This window comes from Chelmon rostratus, chromosome 10 (genome assembly GCF_017976325.1).
Source record: "Chelmon rostratus isolate fCheRos1 chromosome 10, fCheRos1.pri, whole genome shotgun sequence".
In the NCBI taxonomy this organism is placed as follows: Eukaryota; Metazoa; Chordata; class Actinopteri; order Chaetodontiformes; family Chaetodontidae; genus Chelmon; species Chelmon rostratus.
In genome coordinates, this window is record NC_055667.1 from 11,644,348 (window position 1) to 11,663,282 (window position 18,935).

The 18,935-nt window shown below is 42.1% G+C and overlaps 1 protein-coding gene across 1 annotated transcript; it reads right to left on the minus strand.

The window, feature by feature from the left end:
* Nucleotides 1-126: 126 nt before the first annotated feature.
* rimkla (ribosomal modification protein rimK-like family member A) lies at nt 127-16,644 on the minus strand. The gene is made up of 5 exons (XM_041945995.1): nt 15,950-16,644; nt 8,936-9,166; nt 6,918-7,004; nt 5,463-5,666; nt 127-4,501 (listed from the first exon to the last, which is right to left on the minus strand). The coding sequence occupies exons 1-5, from the start codon at nt 16,110-16,112 to the stop codon at nt 3,981-3,983; spliced, it is 1,206 nt and encodes a 401-aa protein (XP_041801929.1). The 5' UTR covers nt 16,113-16,644; the 3' UTR covers nt 127-3,980.
* Nucleotides 16,645-18,935: the final 2,291 nt, after the last annotated feature.

Genomic DNA, 18,935 nt, shown 5'->3' on the forward strand with positions numbered 1-18,935 from the left:
TTGATATGGAAATGATGAATGTAAGCAGCAAAAGGAGGAGGAGATGCATTTTCATTGGTTTTGAATAATGACTCATCTTTATTTTCATCTAAAAAAAAGAGGGATATATATTTACATCATTTTGCACATTTGTGAATGATTGATTTGGGAATCCAGTTTGTAACACTGTCAGAATGATACAGAACAGAGTGATGGTGAGGGAATTTGCTCGAAACGTTTTTATGCAATGTTTTTGTTCATCTCGTACCAAGCAGTCCAGAACCTCTTCATCAGTTGACCATAGATGCAGATAGAATTAAAGATAAGATTTCTAATGTCTATGTATCATCAGCAGAGAGCTGCATTTGACTGAGGCATAAACATTGCATTTTCCTCCTGCAAAAATCAAAGTTTATTGTAAACCTTTAAGCAAACCTCGGGTTCATTTTAAAACACACTAACGTAAAATGAACCTGATGATTGCAGTGAAATTCTACATATTATATACAATTCTGAAACATTTATTCATTATATCAAAACAAAGAATCACTTTTAAAATCATCTCACTACTAGTGTTATTAGTACTGAATTATACCACAAAATGTTTGTTTTTTTGGCATTCAGATTCATTTTTATGTGTTGAGAGGCAGCAAAAGACAGAAACGCTTGGGTTTCCGCATATTCCCTTTTTAATTTTTGAGCCAAATATACATTAGCAGCAGTTTGGAATTAACTAGCGACCTTGTGCTCTGTTGTGTACACAGTGACTAGTCCAGAGGTCCCTATGTGTTTGTTCCAGGCTGGCCAAGCACCGCACATACAATACACTTTTGACCATTTCATGATTTACACACATTTTTGTCTTTCTTCCTTGTATCACTAGCATGCAGTACCCATTTCTTTCAGTAGCTTCCATGCCTGTGTATCCACTTTATCACTGATCTATGAAGTCCAAGCAGAAAGAAACCCGCCTGACTCAACTATGATCCTCAAATCAATGCTCCCAAAAGAAACCAGACAGTGAAAAGGCATTTTAAAAGTTGCTAGGGCACAGTTAAATGAACCTGTGATGGCTAGATGTGCTCTGCCTGCATACGGATGATGTGTAAAATTCAGATTTTAATAACATGGGCTAATGTCTTGAATGGATATGTGATCTGTTTACACTGACGTACACGATGAAGAATGACACAGGCTTCAATACAAAGACAAAGACTTCAAAAAATAGGGGACAACAACAACTGGAGATAGTTCGCCCATATAAGCTTTTATGTTGGGATGTGACTTGGTGATGATCAAGCCCACCGGCCCTTGCATGTCAGGAGAGCGGACATCAGCAGATTTCACAGTTTGCTTGTCAGATACTTTCATTATGTAGATATCAGACAACATCACAGTCGTGTAAATGCTGTTATTCTCTCAGTGAAGCCACTGTGATCACTTGACAGCAGACTTTAAATAAAAGCTGCCTTTCCCGTTGTCTGGTGGGTTTAGATTTGGCACCCTCAAGCAGGCCCTTTAGATGCCAGGCAGTGAGTAAGTTTGGCCCACAAGAAAGGAAAATAAAATCAAGCTCCACAGCGGTTTCACTTTATTGAGACAATATTAGTGCACACAAACCACTTTTTTTCTTTAAAAATACCATAAATTAGGAAGAAAACAAGGAACAATATAAAACAAGCAAGGAAAAAAAGTGCATGTTAACCATGGTATACACCACATTGTCTTATACTGTAGTTTACAACCTTTTTTTCATTGTTGTTTGTGTATCTTTTTGTCTGCCTGTGGATATGTGTTGTGTTTTTGACATGTCTCTAGCTCGGATGGATATGTCGTGCCTTTGGGGGTCAGGGGTGAGATCCAGGCTGCTTCCCTGAGTTGTGTTCAACAGAAAGGGTTATGAGCCTAAAAATGTGGACGTCACTACATGGAACAACTTAGGGTTTACATTTGTGCTTTTGATCAGAGCTGTAACTTATTCTTAATGAACCTTTGTGTTGATAGTTATTTCAGAAGGCGCACAGGAGGTAAATCAACAGGAATGAAAACCGGGAGCAATAAGCTCTTGGCCACTGAAATCCCTGGATTTTTTTTTCCTTTCTTTTCTAAGGAAAGAAAAAGTAACATTCTATTCAAAGAGACTGCAAAAATATAGTTTCCATTTTTTATTTGTACATCATGCCAACATATTTTGTAGATTAGGATGCTTCTTTTTATCAAAAAAACAAGGTGAAAACAATAAAAAGTTAAATCTACAAATCATATCAGACTGAGAAATCACATCTAACCAAATCCAGAAATGTTAGCACCAAATTTCAGTTTCAACCTTTCAGTATTGCAGGTCTGTACAAACAGGTTTGTCCACAATAGCTTATGAAAATTTCAACGTTGGCAGTTTTTCAGCCGTTCCAGTTTCATCAGCTGGATACTAGTATGCACTGAAGCTAATTCACTACCTAAATATTTACAAAGAAGCTAAAGAAGAAATAGAAAATAATACACAACTACCTTTTTAGCTCATAGACATAAAGGGAAGGAACACCTGGTGTATCGGGGCCATTAGAAAATCACAAGGATCCTGGCTGATATGTATTGTATGTTTGAATATCTGTCATCCTATGGCAGTGAGAAGTCACTGTTTTGAGGTATATTTTGTTCACACTCTGTCTCATGTTTCCTAAATATGTCATCTGAGCGAGAGAGAAAAAAAATGCATTTGTTTATCATAAAGTGCTAGACATTGAATGAATTTTAAAAAGCAGCAGACTGCTGCTGCTGGTAAGGCTAATCAAACAAGCTATGTAGGAATGTAAAATTTAAAATCAAGTAATGGCACTCAACTCATTTTTATATTCCAGGTTGTAACTCTTCAACAGAATTGCTGCTGTGTTTGTTATTTCTACCACCTTGCACAGGTTAGGGCAGTTTTGCGTATGATTACGTTGGTCTGCTTCCTTCACAGTGAACAGAGACATTAATTTATGAGCATTATGTTCGCACCCTGGATGATTTTCTGGTGCTACCGGTTTGTAATGTTGGTCACTGTCAATGATGCAGCTCCAGCTACATTTTAATATCAATGACTCAAAATTGCATTTTTATGGGTATTAAATTATGGTTATTTAATGTTAACCTGGTAGGAAAAACATTGTCTATACAACCTGTTTTAGTTGGATTTACAACATATGGCATCTTGTCTTGGAGTGTGGAGTGAGTTCATCACTTGAATTATGAATTATGAATGGAAATAAATTTGACATGAAATTTCTCCATCTCCAGTTGCAGCAGGATGGGTCCCATCCTGTTCTGTGTCCTTGGCAGGCGAACTTCATTGCTACATTGAAACTGACAGTATAATGTGCCTAGCATTAGGATTTATTCCTCCTGCAAGGAGCTAATCACTTGAAAAAAAAACCCACTTCATTTCGCCTCCAATCCACCAAACCTGACTACAGTCTCAGCAGGAAACCCCTTTTTATGACATACTGTAGATTCTTCTTTTAATAATGTTATTGTATCATAAGGATAAAAGTACAGGCAGGCAGGTGTATGCCTCTATGGGAATCCCACACCCAACCCAAAAACAAACACCTTCACCCTCACTATTTTGCAAAAAAGAAACTAGGCCAGTTTGGCAGTTATCGTATGTACTATATCCCACTCTCGCCACCATGCTGCAGTGTAAGCTAAGTTTGGATAGTGGGGTTTGGGAGTAGAGGTGCAAAGCGAGGAGAGTCAGGGGAGCAGCCTCAGATCTTTGTTTCTTTTCTTTTTTGTGAGGGGATTTAGTAGGAGAAAGCTCATTTTTTGGTGTTTGTATTTCTGTATCTGTACACGTGTTCTGTTTACCTCTGCTCTTGTTCTGGATGTAACATTGCATGTTTTAATAGTTTTTGGATTGATATGTGTTTTTAAAAGGAATGTCTGTTGCCATGCGTACAGGTGTGTGTATTCGTGTTATGTATTTGTGGCGTTTGTGGGTGCATGAAACTGCTTGAATCTCACTCAGTCAATAATTTGATCTCATTGGCGAGGAGGGTATTGAAGTTGTAGGCTGGATCGGGGAGGTCAGGGAGATCAGGCAGGGTGGGGGCTGTGGACTTGCGGGGCGAGGACTGGGGCGGCTCGGCCAGTTCCGGGTCACTCTCGCTGGAGGTAGAACCCACGCTCATGTTGCATACGGCCTCAGGTAGCGAGCCGCCACCGGTGGGCACGGGGCACACCTCGGGCTCACTGCTCGTCTCGCTAGTGCTCGACACGACGGACAGCAGGGACATCTTGCGGGTGAGGCGGCTGGGGAGCATCGACAGGGCATAGTCGGCGACAATGCCTGCTACGTCCATGCCACAGGCCTGGTCGAAGGCGATGAAGCCCACGTTTGCATTGGCCTCGCACACCACAAATGAGCCATCGTTGAGCTGCAGGAGGTCAATGCCGCACACATCCATGCCGAGGATGTTAGACACCTCGATGGCCAGCTGTTTTCCCTGCTCGCTCAGTGGGCACATCATACCTACACCACCTAACAATCCAGAGAGAGACATCAAGCTGGTTAATGCCCACCACAATCTGTGATCTGTACATTTAATTATCAAGCAAGAGCAATCTTTAAAAAAATATGTGGATCAATTAAGAAATATTTTAAAATTTTACTATTTTTAACAACCAGTGCCATAGAATCAAGTACCACAAGTTCCACCTAGAGTCAGTGCAAGTGTCAACATCATCCGTTACATAAATGCAGAATAATCTGATGACTGATGTCCTAAATATGTCACAGCACATTACAGCCTCAACTGGACCAAAACTGCTCATACTCTGACATTGAAAATCAGTCTCATCAGCTGGAATGCTGATGTCTCTGGGGCATATTTAGGACAAGCTTGTTGACTTGGCACTGTCTCCCTAAACTGGTTTATGAAGCAGTTGGAGTGTTATACTTGATCAAACATTTAGAAACATGCTATGTTTGATCATATACAGGAATGATTAGAGCAATAGTGGCACCTTAAATGGCACCTTAAATGTGGCACACAGAGCAGCAGCTGAATAAAATACAGCACGGTTCCTGCTTTTTTAAAAATCCCTCTTTGTTAATACTTAATGCTCATGCTTTACTTTCACTTTAATATGTCTAAAAAAAACATGCTTCCTGAAAACTGCTCCATCTCTAAAATCCTAATAATAACCAGAACAGCTTTAGTTCCCCAAGAACACTGAGGCCATTTAACCACACGACCAGAAATAAAACATTACAAGACTCAAGGCAACTCAAGACAGATTTCATATGATTCAAATAATCAGTACGTTTAAAGGAACCACATTAACTATAAACTAATTTTGTAAACTTAAGGAGTGTTCTTGTGGTGCCACTGGTGATAACTGTAATGAAGGAAGGGGGAATGAGTTCAGTAATGTGTGTGTGACAGTGTTCAGTGGTTTTCATTCAGTGTGTCACTGTTGATTCTCGGGGGTCTGCCTACCCAGGGAGCAGTTGCTCTGCATGCGACCATCAGTGGAGCAGCGTAGCATTGAGCCGATGACACGCCCGCCCACCAGGACCACCCGCACATCACGGCCATGTGACTCCTTGACATACTCCTGAAACAGGTAGGGGGTATCATGGCGGATCAAGTGGCACAGATCTGTCAGGTGGTGTTTGTCCCGAGCCAGGAACACAGCCTTGCCTGGGAGAGGGAGGGAAGGAAAGGTAAGATAGTTTTCAGGCTATCTGGATTACTACACATGAAAATAAGATGTTTGCAGGGTCTGACATTTGCGTAATATTAGTTGAGGTTGGATTACTTCCTTAGAGTTTTGCTGACAAGTGGATGCTTCTGCTGACCAAGTCTCATGTCAGTTCCCATTTCTTATATAATGGATAAGACAGTCCTCTTAGCAGCCACAGATATTGCTTCTCACAGAGGGTAGAAGACGCCTGTTTTAATTTGCACCTTTTGGCTCTGTCTCCTGGTTGTCAAGCCCTCTGACCCCAGTTCCAGCACTAGGGAAAATCATCATGTGCTTGCTGTATGTGTATGTGCACATTGTGTCTAAGTGACAATATACACAAGATGACAAGACAATCCCATGGTAACATCATAAAGATGTGAAGACGGGCAGTCAAAAGTCCAGTCAAAAACAAGCCATGCAAGGAATTACGGTCCTGTGACTCAGTGACACATGTGAACAAGACTACTTTGTATTGATGATGTATTGTTTGGACAATGTGCACCCAAAGGCATACACTATGTTGTGAATTGTAATAGTTCACATTCCAAGAACTGGCCAGGAAGAGCACATTAAATTCAAATTTATACCAATGATTCTTAGAGGTTTGAAGCAACCCTTTACACTTAGTCACAGGCCTTGTTTGCTCATGAGAAAGAAGACAGGCTGGACTTCAGCCAATGTCAACGGTCAACAGCAGAGGGGAGGAAAGCAACCCTTGAGATGCTAAACTCCATAAAAAGGGTCAAGTTAGTGTTGACCAATGGCTGCTTTCCCTAACAATGCACTGTGGTGGCAGCCCAGGCCAGCCAAGGTCCATTGTTATTCCTTAACACAATGGCAGAGCCAGTCAAGTGTCGATAACCATGAATGGTAGGACTAATGGGCCAACAGACACTGGGACTTATCTCTTGGAGGCAAACATTAATGACAAGGCTGAAACTTCCCACACAGGCCCCCTGTGAACTCAGGGAAAATGGGGAAACCAGGGTCAATATGTAAACTAATCCGGCAGCCATACTGCGAGCATTGCAAGCTTCTGTTTTGTGTTTGTTGCAGCACCACAGTCCTAATCAATTAACACACTGTCAATGAATTTCATATGAGGGTGGACTGAGCTGCCATTAGGGGCCTGCGGTGTGCAGATCTCTGAGGTGTGGTGTAGTGAAAAGAGTTGGTGACAGGTAGACACAGCCTGATGCTCTTACCTCTGTGGCCACGTGCATTCTTCACCACCACGGGGTAGCCCAGTGGCTCTGCCTCATCAATCATCTTACGGAAGTTGTCGTGCCCTCCTGGGAAATGCCCATGCACACAAACACAAAGAAGACAAGCACGCACACACAGAGGTGTAAAATATATTAAAAGCTGTCCTTGTTTTGATCGAATGGTTCACACATTACAGTCGACTGAGCAGGGTGGGGGGAGGGAATGTGGCCTGTTGCTGTGGCAACAGAAGTGACTCAAACAGCACGGCTGTAGGAGTGGTGTCCTGAGCTTATACTTATTTTGCTGCTTGATTCATGAGATTGGAACAGAGCAGTCAGTGAAGGAGGCGTTAATGTGAAGCAGCTGACCATATCTGACGCTGGTTCAGAATGGCAGCCTGTAGCAAGGGCTGAGCTTCAGCTTTCTCTGCTTTGGCTTGAGAAGTGATTGAAAAATGTGTCAGAAATATTGGAAAAATGGGAGGTGTTAACACTTTATCTCCCCTCTCTCTCCATCTCCACTTCCTTGTCTCTCTCTCTCCGTCTTTGTGTGCCTGTCTGCTCTCTTCTGGAATTCAGTCAAGGGAACAGATGTGAAATACCCTGTCACACAGCTTTTTCCAGATGCACTGATTCATGTGTTTTCAGTGAGAGGGGGAAAGAACATAGGGAGCGGAGGAGGGGAGAGAGCGGACAGCAAATGTGGGTCCAACCACATCATAAGCTGCTGAGGTGGAGAGCAGAAGAGAAGCAATGGCATCTTTTATTTTGAAAAAATCATGAGGGCATGGGGTGGGGCATTGGGGTGGAGCGGGGGTGGGGGGTGGGGGTGTTACATAAGCTCTCCAGCCGCTCTGCATGCATCGCCTGGCCTACTGTGCAGAGAGACGAATGGAATGTAGGCCAAACACCCCCCCCCCTTTCTTTCGCTGTCTGTATCCTTCCCTTTCTGCTCTCACAAACACCACAGCGCTGTGGAGTTGTGGAAAACAGAAAGACATGTGTGGTTGTGTGTTGGTTGTCAGCCTTTGTTTTGTCTTATAAAATCAGCAAACTACAAAAACCAAAACAGCCGCCTGGCTTGGGTTGTGAGGGGTGTATCCTCATGTCCCTTCATCCACAGTAAGGTTAGGTAGCTAGGTGTTTGAGAAAATGTGAAAATGATAAATGTATGTGGTTTAATGGACAGCTATGAGCATCTGACCATGTGTGTGAATGGGACTTTCTCTCTGCTGTTTAAGTAACTGCAACGGACAAGCAATCATCTGACTGATCATTTATTAATCTGCGATTCAGACACATGTGGATAAAAGCCTGTTATGCAACTAATGTGATTGAAATATCATAAAAAACACAACACAGCAGTGCTGGTGCTCATGCTAATATCCATTTGACTATAGATGAGCAAATTATATTCCCATATAAATTATTATTATAAATTATTCATTAGGTATACACACTTAGAGACAACATTTACATCTATTTTCTTTCCCATAATCTCTATCTTGTGTTTACTCACTGTCACTTAATTTGACTAAAATACTAAAAGTCACATTACTTATCATATTTTTTTAGTAAACACAAAGCATGATGGACACAATTCATATAGAAACTGATGTACTAAACAATTTCCACTTTGAAGCTGGGCTGAGCGGGTCTGTGGGACTTGTTTAAGGAAGCTGTCCAGCGGGTGCTGTGATGGACTTCTCTTTTAGAGCCAAGGTGTTTATTCATTTGTCCAGCTATGTACTTTGCTCAGGTATTACAGTCTGCATTCTGCAGTTTGCACAGAGCTGTTAGAGCCCCACATAAGGCACAATGCAGCCAACTGAAGACCAGCATTTGTTACACACTTGGAAGTAGATGTATTATTGAAGCCAGCTGCATCACACATTCATCAACTGACTTGCTGAGTATAGTCATGGGGAAACACACTGCTTCAGACTCTGTTACAACAACACAGCGCTACAACAGCATATCAACAATGTGAAAAAGATGAACGGCAGGTATTCACTTACCATAGGAGAAGGTGTCAGGAAGAGGAACCCCATGGCCGGCCAGCTCCTGAAAGGTCCAGAATTTGTTGACGCAGTTGAGTATGGCCTGGGGCCGGTTGATCAGCCGACAGCCCATCTTCTCCAGGTGGCGCAGCACGGTGATGTCACTATCTGATTGCACCCAGGGCGTGGGCACCCGTACCACCACCACCTGTGGATAAGATGTCACCAATTCCTGCTCCACTCGCAGACCTGTAGGGTGGAAACAAGAAAAAAAATCCTTTATTAGTTAGCTATTCATTCGTTTGTCATCTTAGAGTACATGAATTAGAAAACATTCTGGACCATAACATATAGTAAGTCCTTCAGAGCAACGCCTAGCTTGTAATAGGCCATTATATAATTACCGTTCATCCTAAAAATCTTATTTAAAGTAGCAGGAGCATTGTGAAAGTGATTGGTGAGATTTGGAATCCTGCTACTGGTGGAAAAGATTACTCCTCTTATGGAGACTGTTTGTGGACACTGCTCCGGTCGTCACCACACAGCCCCGACTGAGAGTTGGCCAGGTTACAGGAACAGGCAGAGGCAGCCAGATCCAAGGATAGTGGTGTTAAGCGATGAATTCAGAACCTGCCAGGCCAGCTGATATGATTATTTACATGCTGTCCGTATCCATACACAGTCCTCCCCTGCAGTGCTGCCAGCTCCTCTGCCTCGTAGGCCAACAAGCCAATCCCCTTTGCCTGAGAAAGAGATATCCTTGCTGATACTCTACTTTGTCTGAATGTAGGGCAGTGGGGTAGGAAGAGATGTCTGAAAGCCCAAGGGTGTTTATTTTGAAGTTAATCACACATGAACACACATCAGGGAGAGAATCATGATTAGAAACGTTATATTGTGTGCAACAAAATATTCATTTAGGTCTTTAAAGATTTCAGATTATTTTTGACTATACTGTAGTCCACTATTCCTTAATTTAAATGGCAATAATTCTTGATCCCATCACAATGTGAAATCATTGTCATCTAGTGACTCTGATCTAAAATTCATGTGTTCTGTTTTACTGAAATCCAAACTGACATTGGTTTTCAATGTCTCAGCCTGACACCACTTTTATTCTGTAAATGTAGGCTAAGGAACTACAACAAACAAACTGAACACATCTGAATCGGTCACTGATCAGCCGTTTCAATTCAGCGCAGCATGTACAAGCCATGAGAAACAGGGGGGACTTAACAAAAAGAAGCTTGTAGACTATGGTGGCAGGAATAAAGCTGGCGTGACTCGGTATACACTAACTTCTCTACAAGACAAAAAATCTGGCAAATTTCAACATTCACTTGCCATCTCCACTCTCCATCAACAGCTATCTGTATCTGCAGAACAGAATACGATTTTGAAATAACAGAATATTAGCTTGAGATTTGCCAAACACAGATGGCAAATTCACCAGCCATTGCCAAAGATTTGGCAGCATTTTACTGGTGACTGGTGTTACTTTGTCACCCTGGATGAGAACAGGAAACGGAGACAGACTGTGAGATTTTTGAGCAGGCGATGCGACCCAACAGCTCATTATGATGAACAGATTGGGTGGAAACAAAAACCTGTGTGTATGTGTGGGTATGCACATACAGTATATACGTATGTACGGGAAAGAGGGGTGGAGACACATTTGTCACTGGCACAGCACTTCACCTCTACCATGACCTAAATTTCAGCCATCTTAGAATCTGCAGGCTCACAATAGTGACAGCGCCACTGGCTGAGATCATGAGGGGTCACGAGAAGCTTCATGGCTGCTGCATACGTAATAACATCAGGCAGGCAGCTATTGGTGTGCCAGCGGATGCACTGCGGAGCAAGCGCGCACTATGGGTGGGACCAACACTTGTTTCAAGGGTCATTCTGTGCAGACAGGTAGACAGGGAAACGAGCGGCAGCAGGCAGAGAAGGTCAGGGATGTCTTGTAGCCCTAACATAGAGGAAGGGAGGGGGGGAATGCAAAAGGAAGAAGAAAAAAGGAGTATGAAGCCATGAAAAGACTGCCACCCCTCCCCTTTTCTCCTCCTCCTCCTCTTCACAGTCTCAGTATAGAAGCATGAAGATTCACTGTCTTTCCAGCCCTATTCAACGCTCTCACACACTGATCTGATTGTGCAGCCACTGAGAGCACTGTGAGTGGTGTTACAGTGGGAAGTGTCAGGGGATGTGGTCTCATGGTTTTTGACAGACAGTATTCACTGTTTATGGTGCTCGTCTCCATCTCTAGGGGAGCCAAACAGAGACCAATGAGGCAGCCAGATGAATCAGTCCTATTCATTTGTGCAAGTGTTCGTGTGCACTGCGCTGCCCGTCATGTGACCATTGCAAAAACATTCAGAAACCCTCCGGACCATTTGGTGTATAACAAAGGCAACATAGGTTTTTGTGTGACAGTGTCTACATTTAGTGTGGGTGGGTGTTTATTGCTACAACTGATTTACAACGGATTTTTCTTATCTCTGCGACAGACCGTAGTGTTTTTATGGTTCAATGGACTGTATATGCGTGTCCCATTTTCAATCTGCCTGACAAAGCTAACAAGCATAACAAGGATTCTATGCATACCGCTGCAACGTCACAAAGCTGGCGATGCCGATGAACGCTGTGCCAATGTTTGGCTGCTGGGTCCTGCCAGCCCTGAATGCAATCTCATGTCAGTCTGGGTATCCTGCCTAAATTAGCCTGATCGGGCAGCAGGATTCCCCATGGTTGCTTCTGGTTCGGTTTGGGCTAACAATGGCTTCAGTGGGCCATTTGCATATCTGTCATCAGTGACACACATCAGACAAAAACGTATACTGTAGGCCTACTGTGAGGCCAACCAAAAAAAAAAATCTTTTGTTCAGCGAGCACAGAGGCCATGTAAACCCGCATATCCTCTGTGAGTTAGCCTGTGTACTGTATCTCTGATAGCTACTCTACATTTACATTACTTGAACTAACTGAGGCAAGTAAGACATATCGTGAAACAACAAACATATTCAGCAAAGGTAAGGCTGAATAGCATGTAAACAGCTCAACAAACACTTGCCACTGACAAAGAGTCATCTTTTAGTCTGGATAAGAGCTGGGAAGTAAATCTATATGAATGTGTACTTTATTTCAAATGACATTTAACTTGGTCATACTGTATGATGATGCTTTAATATGATGATATCCAAGTCTGTAATCAACTAGTAGGGAATGGAGAAGTACTTGGGGATAGTGGCAGAATGAGTCTTCCCTTGTGCCAAGCCTTATTCAATGGCTATATTTATATTTCTGACATAATGCTGGGTAGGAAATATTTTGTATTCACCACTAACACTAGCTGATACAAACAAAAAATAAATAAGCTGCTCCTAGTTTAACTGATGTTTCTGTAACATCTCCAAACGATTCTTCATCACCTGCCCAAGTAGCTGGTAACACCGGCAAGTCAAGAAGTTTTGGTTGGTGGCTGCTGTCAGCTTTCTAACCTGATAGAACATTGCTTCTCTTGTGTGTGTGCAATTAATGTGGTATGGCAGAAAAATCAGGGGAAAAAAATGCATCTTCATTCCCTCGATAATATTTGTGGGCTTGTGGTCACTTGCGGCATATTCTCACCACAGTTTTTTTGCAGTGATGCAACATGATTCAGCATCAGAAAGTATGAAGTCAGAAGGTTTATAGTCCAGTAATCATAGAGCAGACACTGTTCTCTTTGGCTGGTACTGCTGCAACTATGCAAATTACAAACAAAAGTACTTATTTGCAGGATAGCCATATATAAAAAGAAAGGTTGAGCTTTCACAACAACGTAGTCAGATTTGATATGGAAAGACGTGTCAGCCACTCATGCCATAATAAGGATCTGCTAGTGTTTTCAGGTACAACAGCAACAGTGAAAATAAATTTTCAGGGTGTGTCAGTCACTGTTGCAATTACCTAAAATATTAGCTCTGTGTCTGTTGACACAACTACTAATAATTTAACACTTACAACTCGGTGTGTGACATTAGGCATGTTGCCTCGTCAGGAATATGTACTTAAAAGCCAAAATATATAATTCATTTCTACGTGGGAAATGTTGTTGTTACATCATTATATAGGACACACATACACAGCAAGTACTGTGAACCTCTTTAGCAGCACCAATGCAAAATACCTGTTCAGGCGCCATGTGATAAATGAGATACCAGGGACTGTCCTTTGTGGCTGTGAATGTGTAATCAAGTCACAGGCCCATAAAGACTGGACACTCTTTATTATCATCAAACTGAACATACTCTGTGTTGTCTAGGCATTTATAAAATGGAACTGAAATTTTGTAACAAATAACCTCTAGTTTAAAAGCTAAGCCATACAGCTAATCATAGTCTCATTTCTCATAAAATGGGGCTTCATTAATAACCAAACAAGGGCTGGCATTAAAGCTGCAGTATCTCAACCCCATGTATGTTGATCCTGATACATGCTCACATTTATGGTGGTAAAATCAGATACTGCCTTAGTGCTCCACCTTCCTGGTCACTGACATTGCATTCATCATGTTTTGGGTAAACGTGTGCCCGCTGGCAGGCGCAAGGATCACAAAGGATTGTAACACCAATTCATATCCGGTCTCTGTTTAAACGTCTCACAGCGCAAATCATGGGATGTGAAATGCCTCTAGCTAGCTTTGTTTGAGTTTGGCTGTCTTATGTGATGGGTCATCACTGGTCATTAAAGCATAACAGTGTGTGTGTGTGCATGTGTGCGTACTCATCTCTCCTCCTGGGGACACACTGAACCCATTAACTTGAGTGTGAAATGTGGACACACAAATGAGGCAAGAGCATGAGGAACCTTTGAAATAGCAAGCTGTAAAGGTGTTATCAGTTTTAGGATTGTGAACACATTCTCACCTGAAACAAATAATACCTGTGCAATATTTATTTATTTATTTTTCAGTTTTGGTTGTTACTGCAGTATCTACTACTATTGATGTTTATCTTACATTCCAGAATTTATTGTCTATTGCATATCGCCTCTAGCAAGCATGCTTATGCTAATGCAAATGAGCATGCATATTTCAACAGATTAGCAGCTTTATTTTTATAAAGATAATGCAGTCAAGTTGCCAACTCCTGTTTGTATTATGCATCGGAAAGTACCTTCCAACTCCAGAGTTTCTGTAGCCTAGGTGTAAATGAAGTGAGGGTAATGCATATGTAGATAAAAGCTGCATGTAGTGCTAGGTGCACAGGGAGGGTATGCACCTCACAACCCCAGCCACAGAGTATGTACACGGCTTCCTGTGCAGCAAGCCTACAGTGTGGCCAATCTGTCCACTGGCTGTTAATCTGCGTTGTCAAACCAAGGCTCGGAAGACATTTACTTTATCAAGAACTGGGGCCTGCACGGATTACAGGTCACGGTAACTGCCCTGCTCCAGTTGTGTGTAACTTGCTAAGCTGCAGGTCTAGACAGCTGTCTACCTACCTATCTTCATCGGATAATATCTTGACATTTTCAGAGTGTCTGCTTAAAGCATTCAGCATTTTATGATATCTACAGATTAGCCTCTTCTTTAGGTCTAATTATCCAGCAATGGTAGCAAAGACTGCACTTAAATGTAATTTTCATGTGGTAGGTACAAATGCCACAAATAGCCAATTCTAGGATGAGTTTATGTTCACAAATATTAATTTGGCTGTGCTATGGTATGTGGAACATATGTAACTTCTTAAAAGCCATGCCTTCCACTTTAACACTCCATTGTTGGCATTTGAAACCCCATGTTGAGTACAAAGCTTTGCCATGACTGAGCTGTACAGTAGACCTGTTAAAACAGTATGTAGCCTGCGAGGGACCTGCTGCCCAATCTCACCCCTATTCATCCCACATCCTCTCCCAACTATTCAGCCTCTGCCAATGCCAGCCTACATCATTTATGTGTTAATTGAGACCCACGCGCCTCTCATCTGGTGACGCGGCCCCACTTCGCACCACCTTGATGAATTCCATGTGCGTGTGTTTGCTGAGAGTTCCTCTTGTTACCATCACTTTATCAAGGCCTCCTGTGTCAATACTGTAAAATGTTGTCATTTCATAACAAGCAGAACACAAACAGGGCGTTCTGGACAAGGTAGTACAAAAAAGACAACAAAACATTTGTATGTCATCATGACATAATGTAGGTAGCACAGATGAGGTGAAATATACAGAAAGGCTGACGCAATAGGTAAATCAGATACATGGTTAAATTCCCAATTTCAGTAATTTATCGTGTAATAACAAAAGCTCCTGGTTATGGTTACACAGATTAAAGATTGACTTTCCTTTGCTTACCCTCAATAGATTTTTTTGCTTCTGGTCAGACTATGATACAAATTTAAAGATATCACCTTAGGCGCTGGTTACATGTGATACACGTTAAACCACTAGTCTACTTAGGGTGCTTTTTGTTTGTGAAACGTGTTTACATGCTTGTGTCTTTTTCTCTGACCTATTTCGAGAGGAAGCCTTCCACATGAAAAACCCAGGATAACGTGTGGGTGAAAAGAATAAAACCTACAACTGCAACCTTAATGCGGCGCAATGTGCAGAAAAATTACATCAGTTCAATCTTTTTTTCACTTATAAAAGCGTCTCATTTAATGGCTCGGCTTCTACAATATTAAACAAAACGACTTCCCTGTTGCTTTGGTTCTTAAGTAACTCTTATCATCCACTACATTGTTGGGATTGCAACGTATTCTGCGAAATTAAATCAAGCACCATCGCTCCGTTCGGTCTGGAGGCAGTCTAGCTGGAAAGTGGGTTAGGCGGTCACGGCTGTGGTAACACTTTGCTTCCTCGCTAACAGGCAGACCGGGCTAGCCCTCCACTTGCTTTACGGCAGTGTAGCCCCCAAACAATGACCATCAGCCATTAACTTTGTGGAGCGCGTAAACCAATGAGCTTCAGCAATCCACTGCATCGTTAACTTAGCACAGTTTACGACCAGACATCGGCTGCTTCGATAAACTGAGTGTTACTTACCTAATTGTCCCTCGCTGATCGTGAGCACGATTTGATCCATGAGAAGAGAGCGGAATTCAACATCCTCGTCGGCGCAGCGCTCCTTCAGTGCCCGGAGGATCTGAAGTTGGGGATATTCCTGGCTGATACGCCGGTCGGTTACGAACCAAACCCGAGAACACATTTTGGATGAGCGGATTCAAAAAGTAAACAAACAAAAAAAGATCCAACTGAACACAGTTGTAGCTGTAGGAGGAGGCAGGTGTGTGGTGGCAGCGAGTGCTCCGGGGGTCGGGCGGCAGTGGAATAGCACACAGATGCTCACACAATGGACACCTCGGCGGTTAGCGGTACGAGCACGCTGTGGTGTGGCTAAAAACAGGACCACGAGTCAACCGTTGTCTGCACCGAAACCGCTAGGTTGAACAATCTTCTTTATCACCTTTGTTTCCCTTCATTTGTAGCCATTTAGTCTTATCGCGTCGCAGTTGACGTTGGTAGAAGCCAGACCGCGTGAATTCGACACAAGCGAGCCGAAAGTAACGGTCTGTTGAAACTTGTGTCTTTCAAACGAGTTGCAGCTCGTGGCACTATTCGCCCACTGGGGCAAACAAAGCTCAAACTGCGCCGAGTTATACCTCCGACTTGCCGACCCAAAACTACCAGTAAAGTTTTCCCGCGATCGCAGCGGTTGTATGGCGTTGCAAACCGCAAAGTCGTCGGTTTGTTACAATGACCTCAGCTAACCCAAAGCGACTACCCTCTCTGCTCCGTTTGGCTGCTATCCACAAGATGCTGGTGCTGAAAAGTGCACGCGCTTCGTTTACAACTCCACTTCTCCGCGCTCCTGTGCAGAGTTAAACGGGGCCTGCCCCAAAATAAAAGGTTTGGAGGGGCATTAACCAATCGCAATTCGTGGGCTTTCTCGTTGTCCAAACAGCGAGCATGTGCTGTAGGCGAGTCACGAGTACCCTAACCAATGAGGGAGGTCGAAGCGGAATGAGGGGCCGAACCTGGTGAGGGCGCGCGGAGTGCTATGTGAATCAGTGCTTGGTGTCTGCAGTGCGCACGAGACCGCGCACTTTCCGAACCGGTTCAGACCAGACGGTGCAAGGAGGTTTGGCGAATACCGACCGCGCTGTCTCCATGCCGAAGTGGCAGAGATGAAACAAGGTCATCAGAAGCAGAAGACACTATCCGTCTTCTTTGACTTTCCTTCCGTTCTGAATCCATTTGTAAAGATATTCTACAAATTCAAATACCTAACATTTAGACAGTGACTACTGCTTAGTAGTGACATCCCGAGACAACTGAGAAGAAGGAAAACACTTGTGTGATCATGGTGTGAAATTATGCGAGTGACCCACTTCTCTTGTTCTCTTCCTCTGTCTGGTTTTTGACGGTGTCGGGCAACAAATCAAACCCGATCGAACACACATGATACACATATCATGATAGACATATTTTTAGATTCAGTGGAACTTCGACTCCCCGAGGATATCATTGTATTCGATGGCCATTGCGAATAACGTTCATAAATTTATGAAGAAAAAAAGGCATCCTTATAATTCCCGAACTTGGCTTAGAATAGTCAGGTTTTTAAAATGTCTTCAGTATTAAAGCAATTCAGTAACATATGTCTGTCCAGTCCCCGGCAAATTGCACACAGAAACTATTATTAGCCAATTCGGCATACTTTTGATGGTGCTCATTTGTCGAAATCTCAATAAACTTAGGCTAAAGCACACGGCTAAGTCACTAACCCTATGGTAACATTACATTTCCTGTTTATATCCCCCAAAGCATTATGGGAACTGAAGTTCCCATACTCAGCCTTTATTCTCTACACAGTATTAGGACTTCTTCTTCTACTACTACTACTACTACTATTTGCAACACAGCAACATTTTTATTATATATTATTATATATTATTATCTATTTATTACATTACTAAGGAACATTAACATGGTGCTTATATTCCTAGTACATCGACTCTGTATAAACCCCTGGTCTATATTACCAGCTCAGTATATAAAATGGTCCAACGAATGGCCAGACCCGGAATTTGTCAGTTTAAGTATATACATATGTATGCATTTTAAAAGAACACACTGAGTCGATCCTGACATTGAACTCATCTTTTATTACAAAAATCAAAATAGAAAAAGATGATCATCAAAAGTAAGCTCTAGCTGCGTATAGATGACCTAACAATTTGAAACCGTATCCTCTCACTTAATTCCATCTCATGCCCTCTGCCCAAGTCTCCATACAGAGGCTTGACAAAGCTCCTGGATATCAGTCCTCATTGTCATTACAACGAATTGCACTTTTACACCTTCACCTCCACCTCCACCTGCACCTTCTGTGTACACACAAACTTAACTAAATGGTCATCCATTTGCATTCAGTATATACATTTTAGTACATTTCAGCTGCTGTTGGTACATTTCACTGGTATATTTTATTGTTTATTGTTCAATGTTTAGTATATTTTTATTGTCTTAGTATACTTTCATTTCTGGTATATTTATTTTTATTGCATTTACGAATATTTTTACTGCATGTTGGTTTATTTTATTCTAGTATCTTAATTTTATTTTATAATCTTTCTTATTATCTTGTTTCTAACATGGGGGTTGCAATGCAAATTTTATTGTCATGTTTATTTGTTTATTTAAAAGGATCATTAGCTGATGCCAACACGACAGCTAGTCTTCCTGGGGTCCACACAATACATGCAAAACACAATAAATACAATATCAATTGCTCACAATCTGTGTTAAAAGAGGAAAAACCCAACAACACCGAAAATACTTATTAAAATATAAACACTAAAACAACGAAAAGCAACACACCCTTCATGTATCACATGACAAACCTCACTCAATCAAATAATCAAGATGCTTTTATGAGAACATTTACATTCTTAATCTCTTTTTAAAAGTTTTTTCCATTAATTTCACGAACTACCACTAGAAGATTGTTCCAAAACACAGTTGACCT

Coding starts and splice junctions, on each gene's coding strand:
- rimkla (XM_041945995.1), bottom strand. CDS start 16,112: ATGTGTTCTCGGGTTTGGTTCGTAACCGACCGGCGTATCAGCCAGGAA. Junction 7,005..8,935: donor TCCTGACACCTTCTCCTATG/GTAAGTGAATAC, acceptor GGCATTTCCCAG/GAGGGCACGACAACTTCCGT. Junction 4,502..5,462: donor GCAGAGCAACTGCTCCCTGG/GTAGGCAGACCC, acceptor CTGGATTGTTAG/GTGGTGTAGGTATGATGTGC.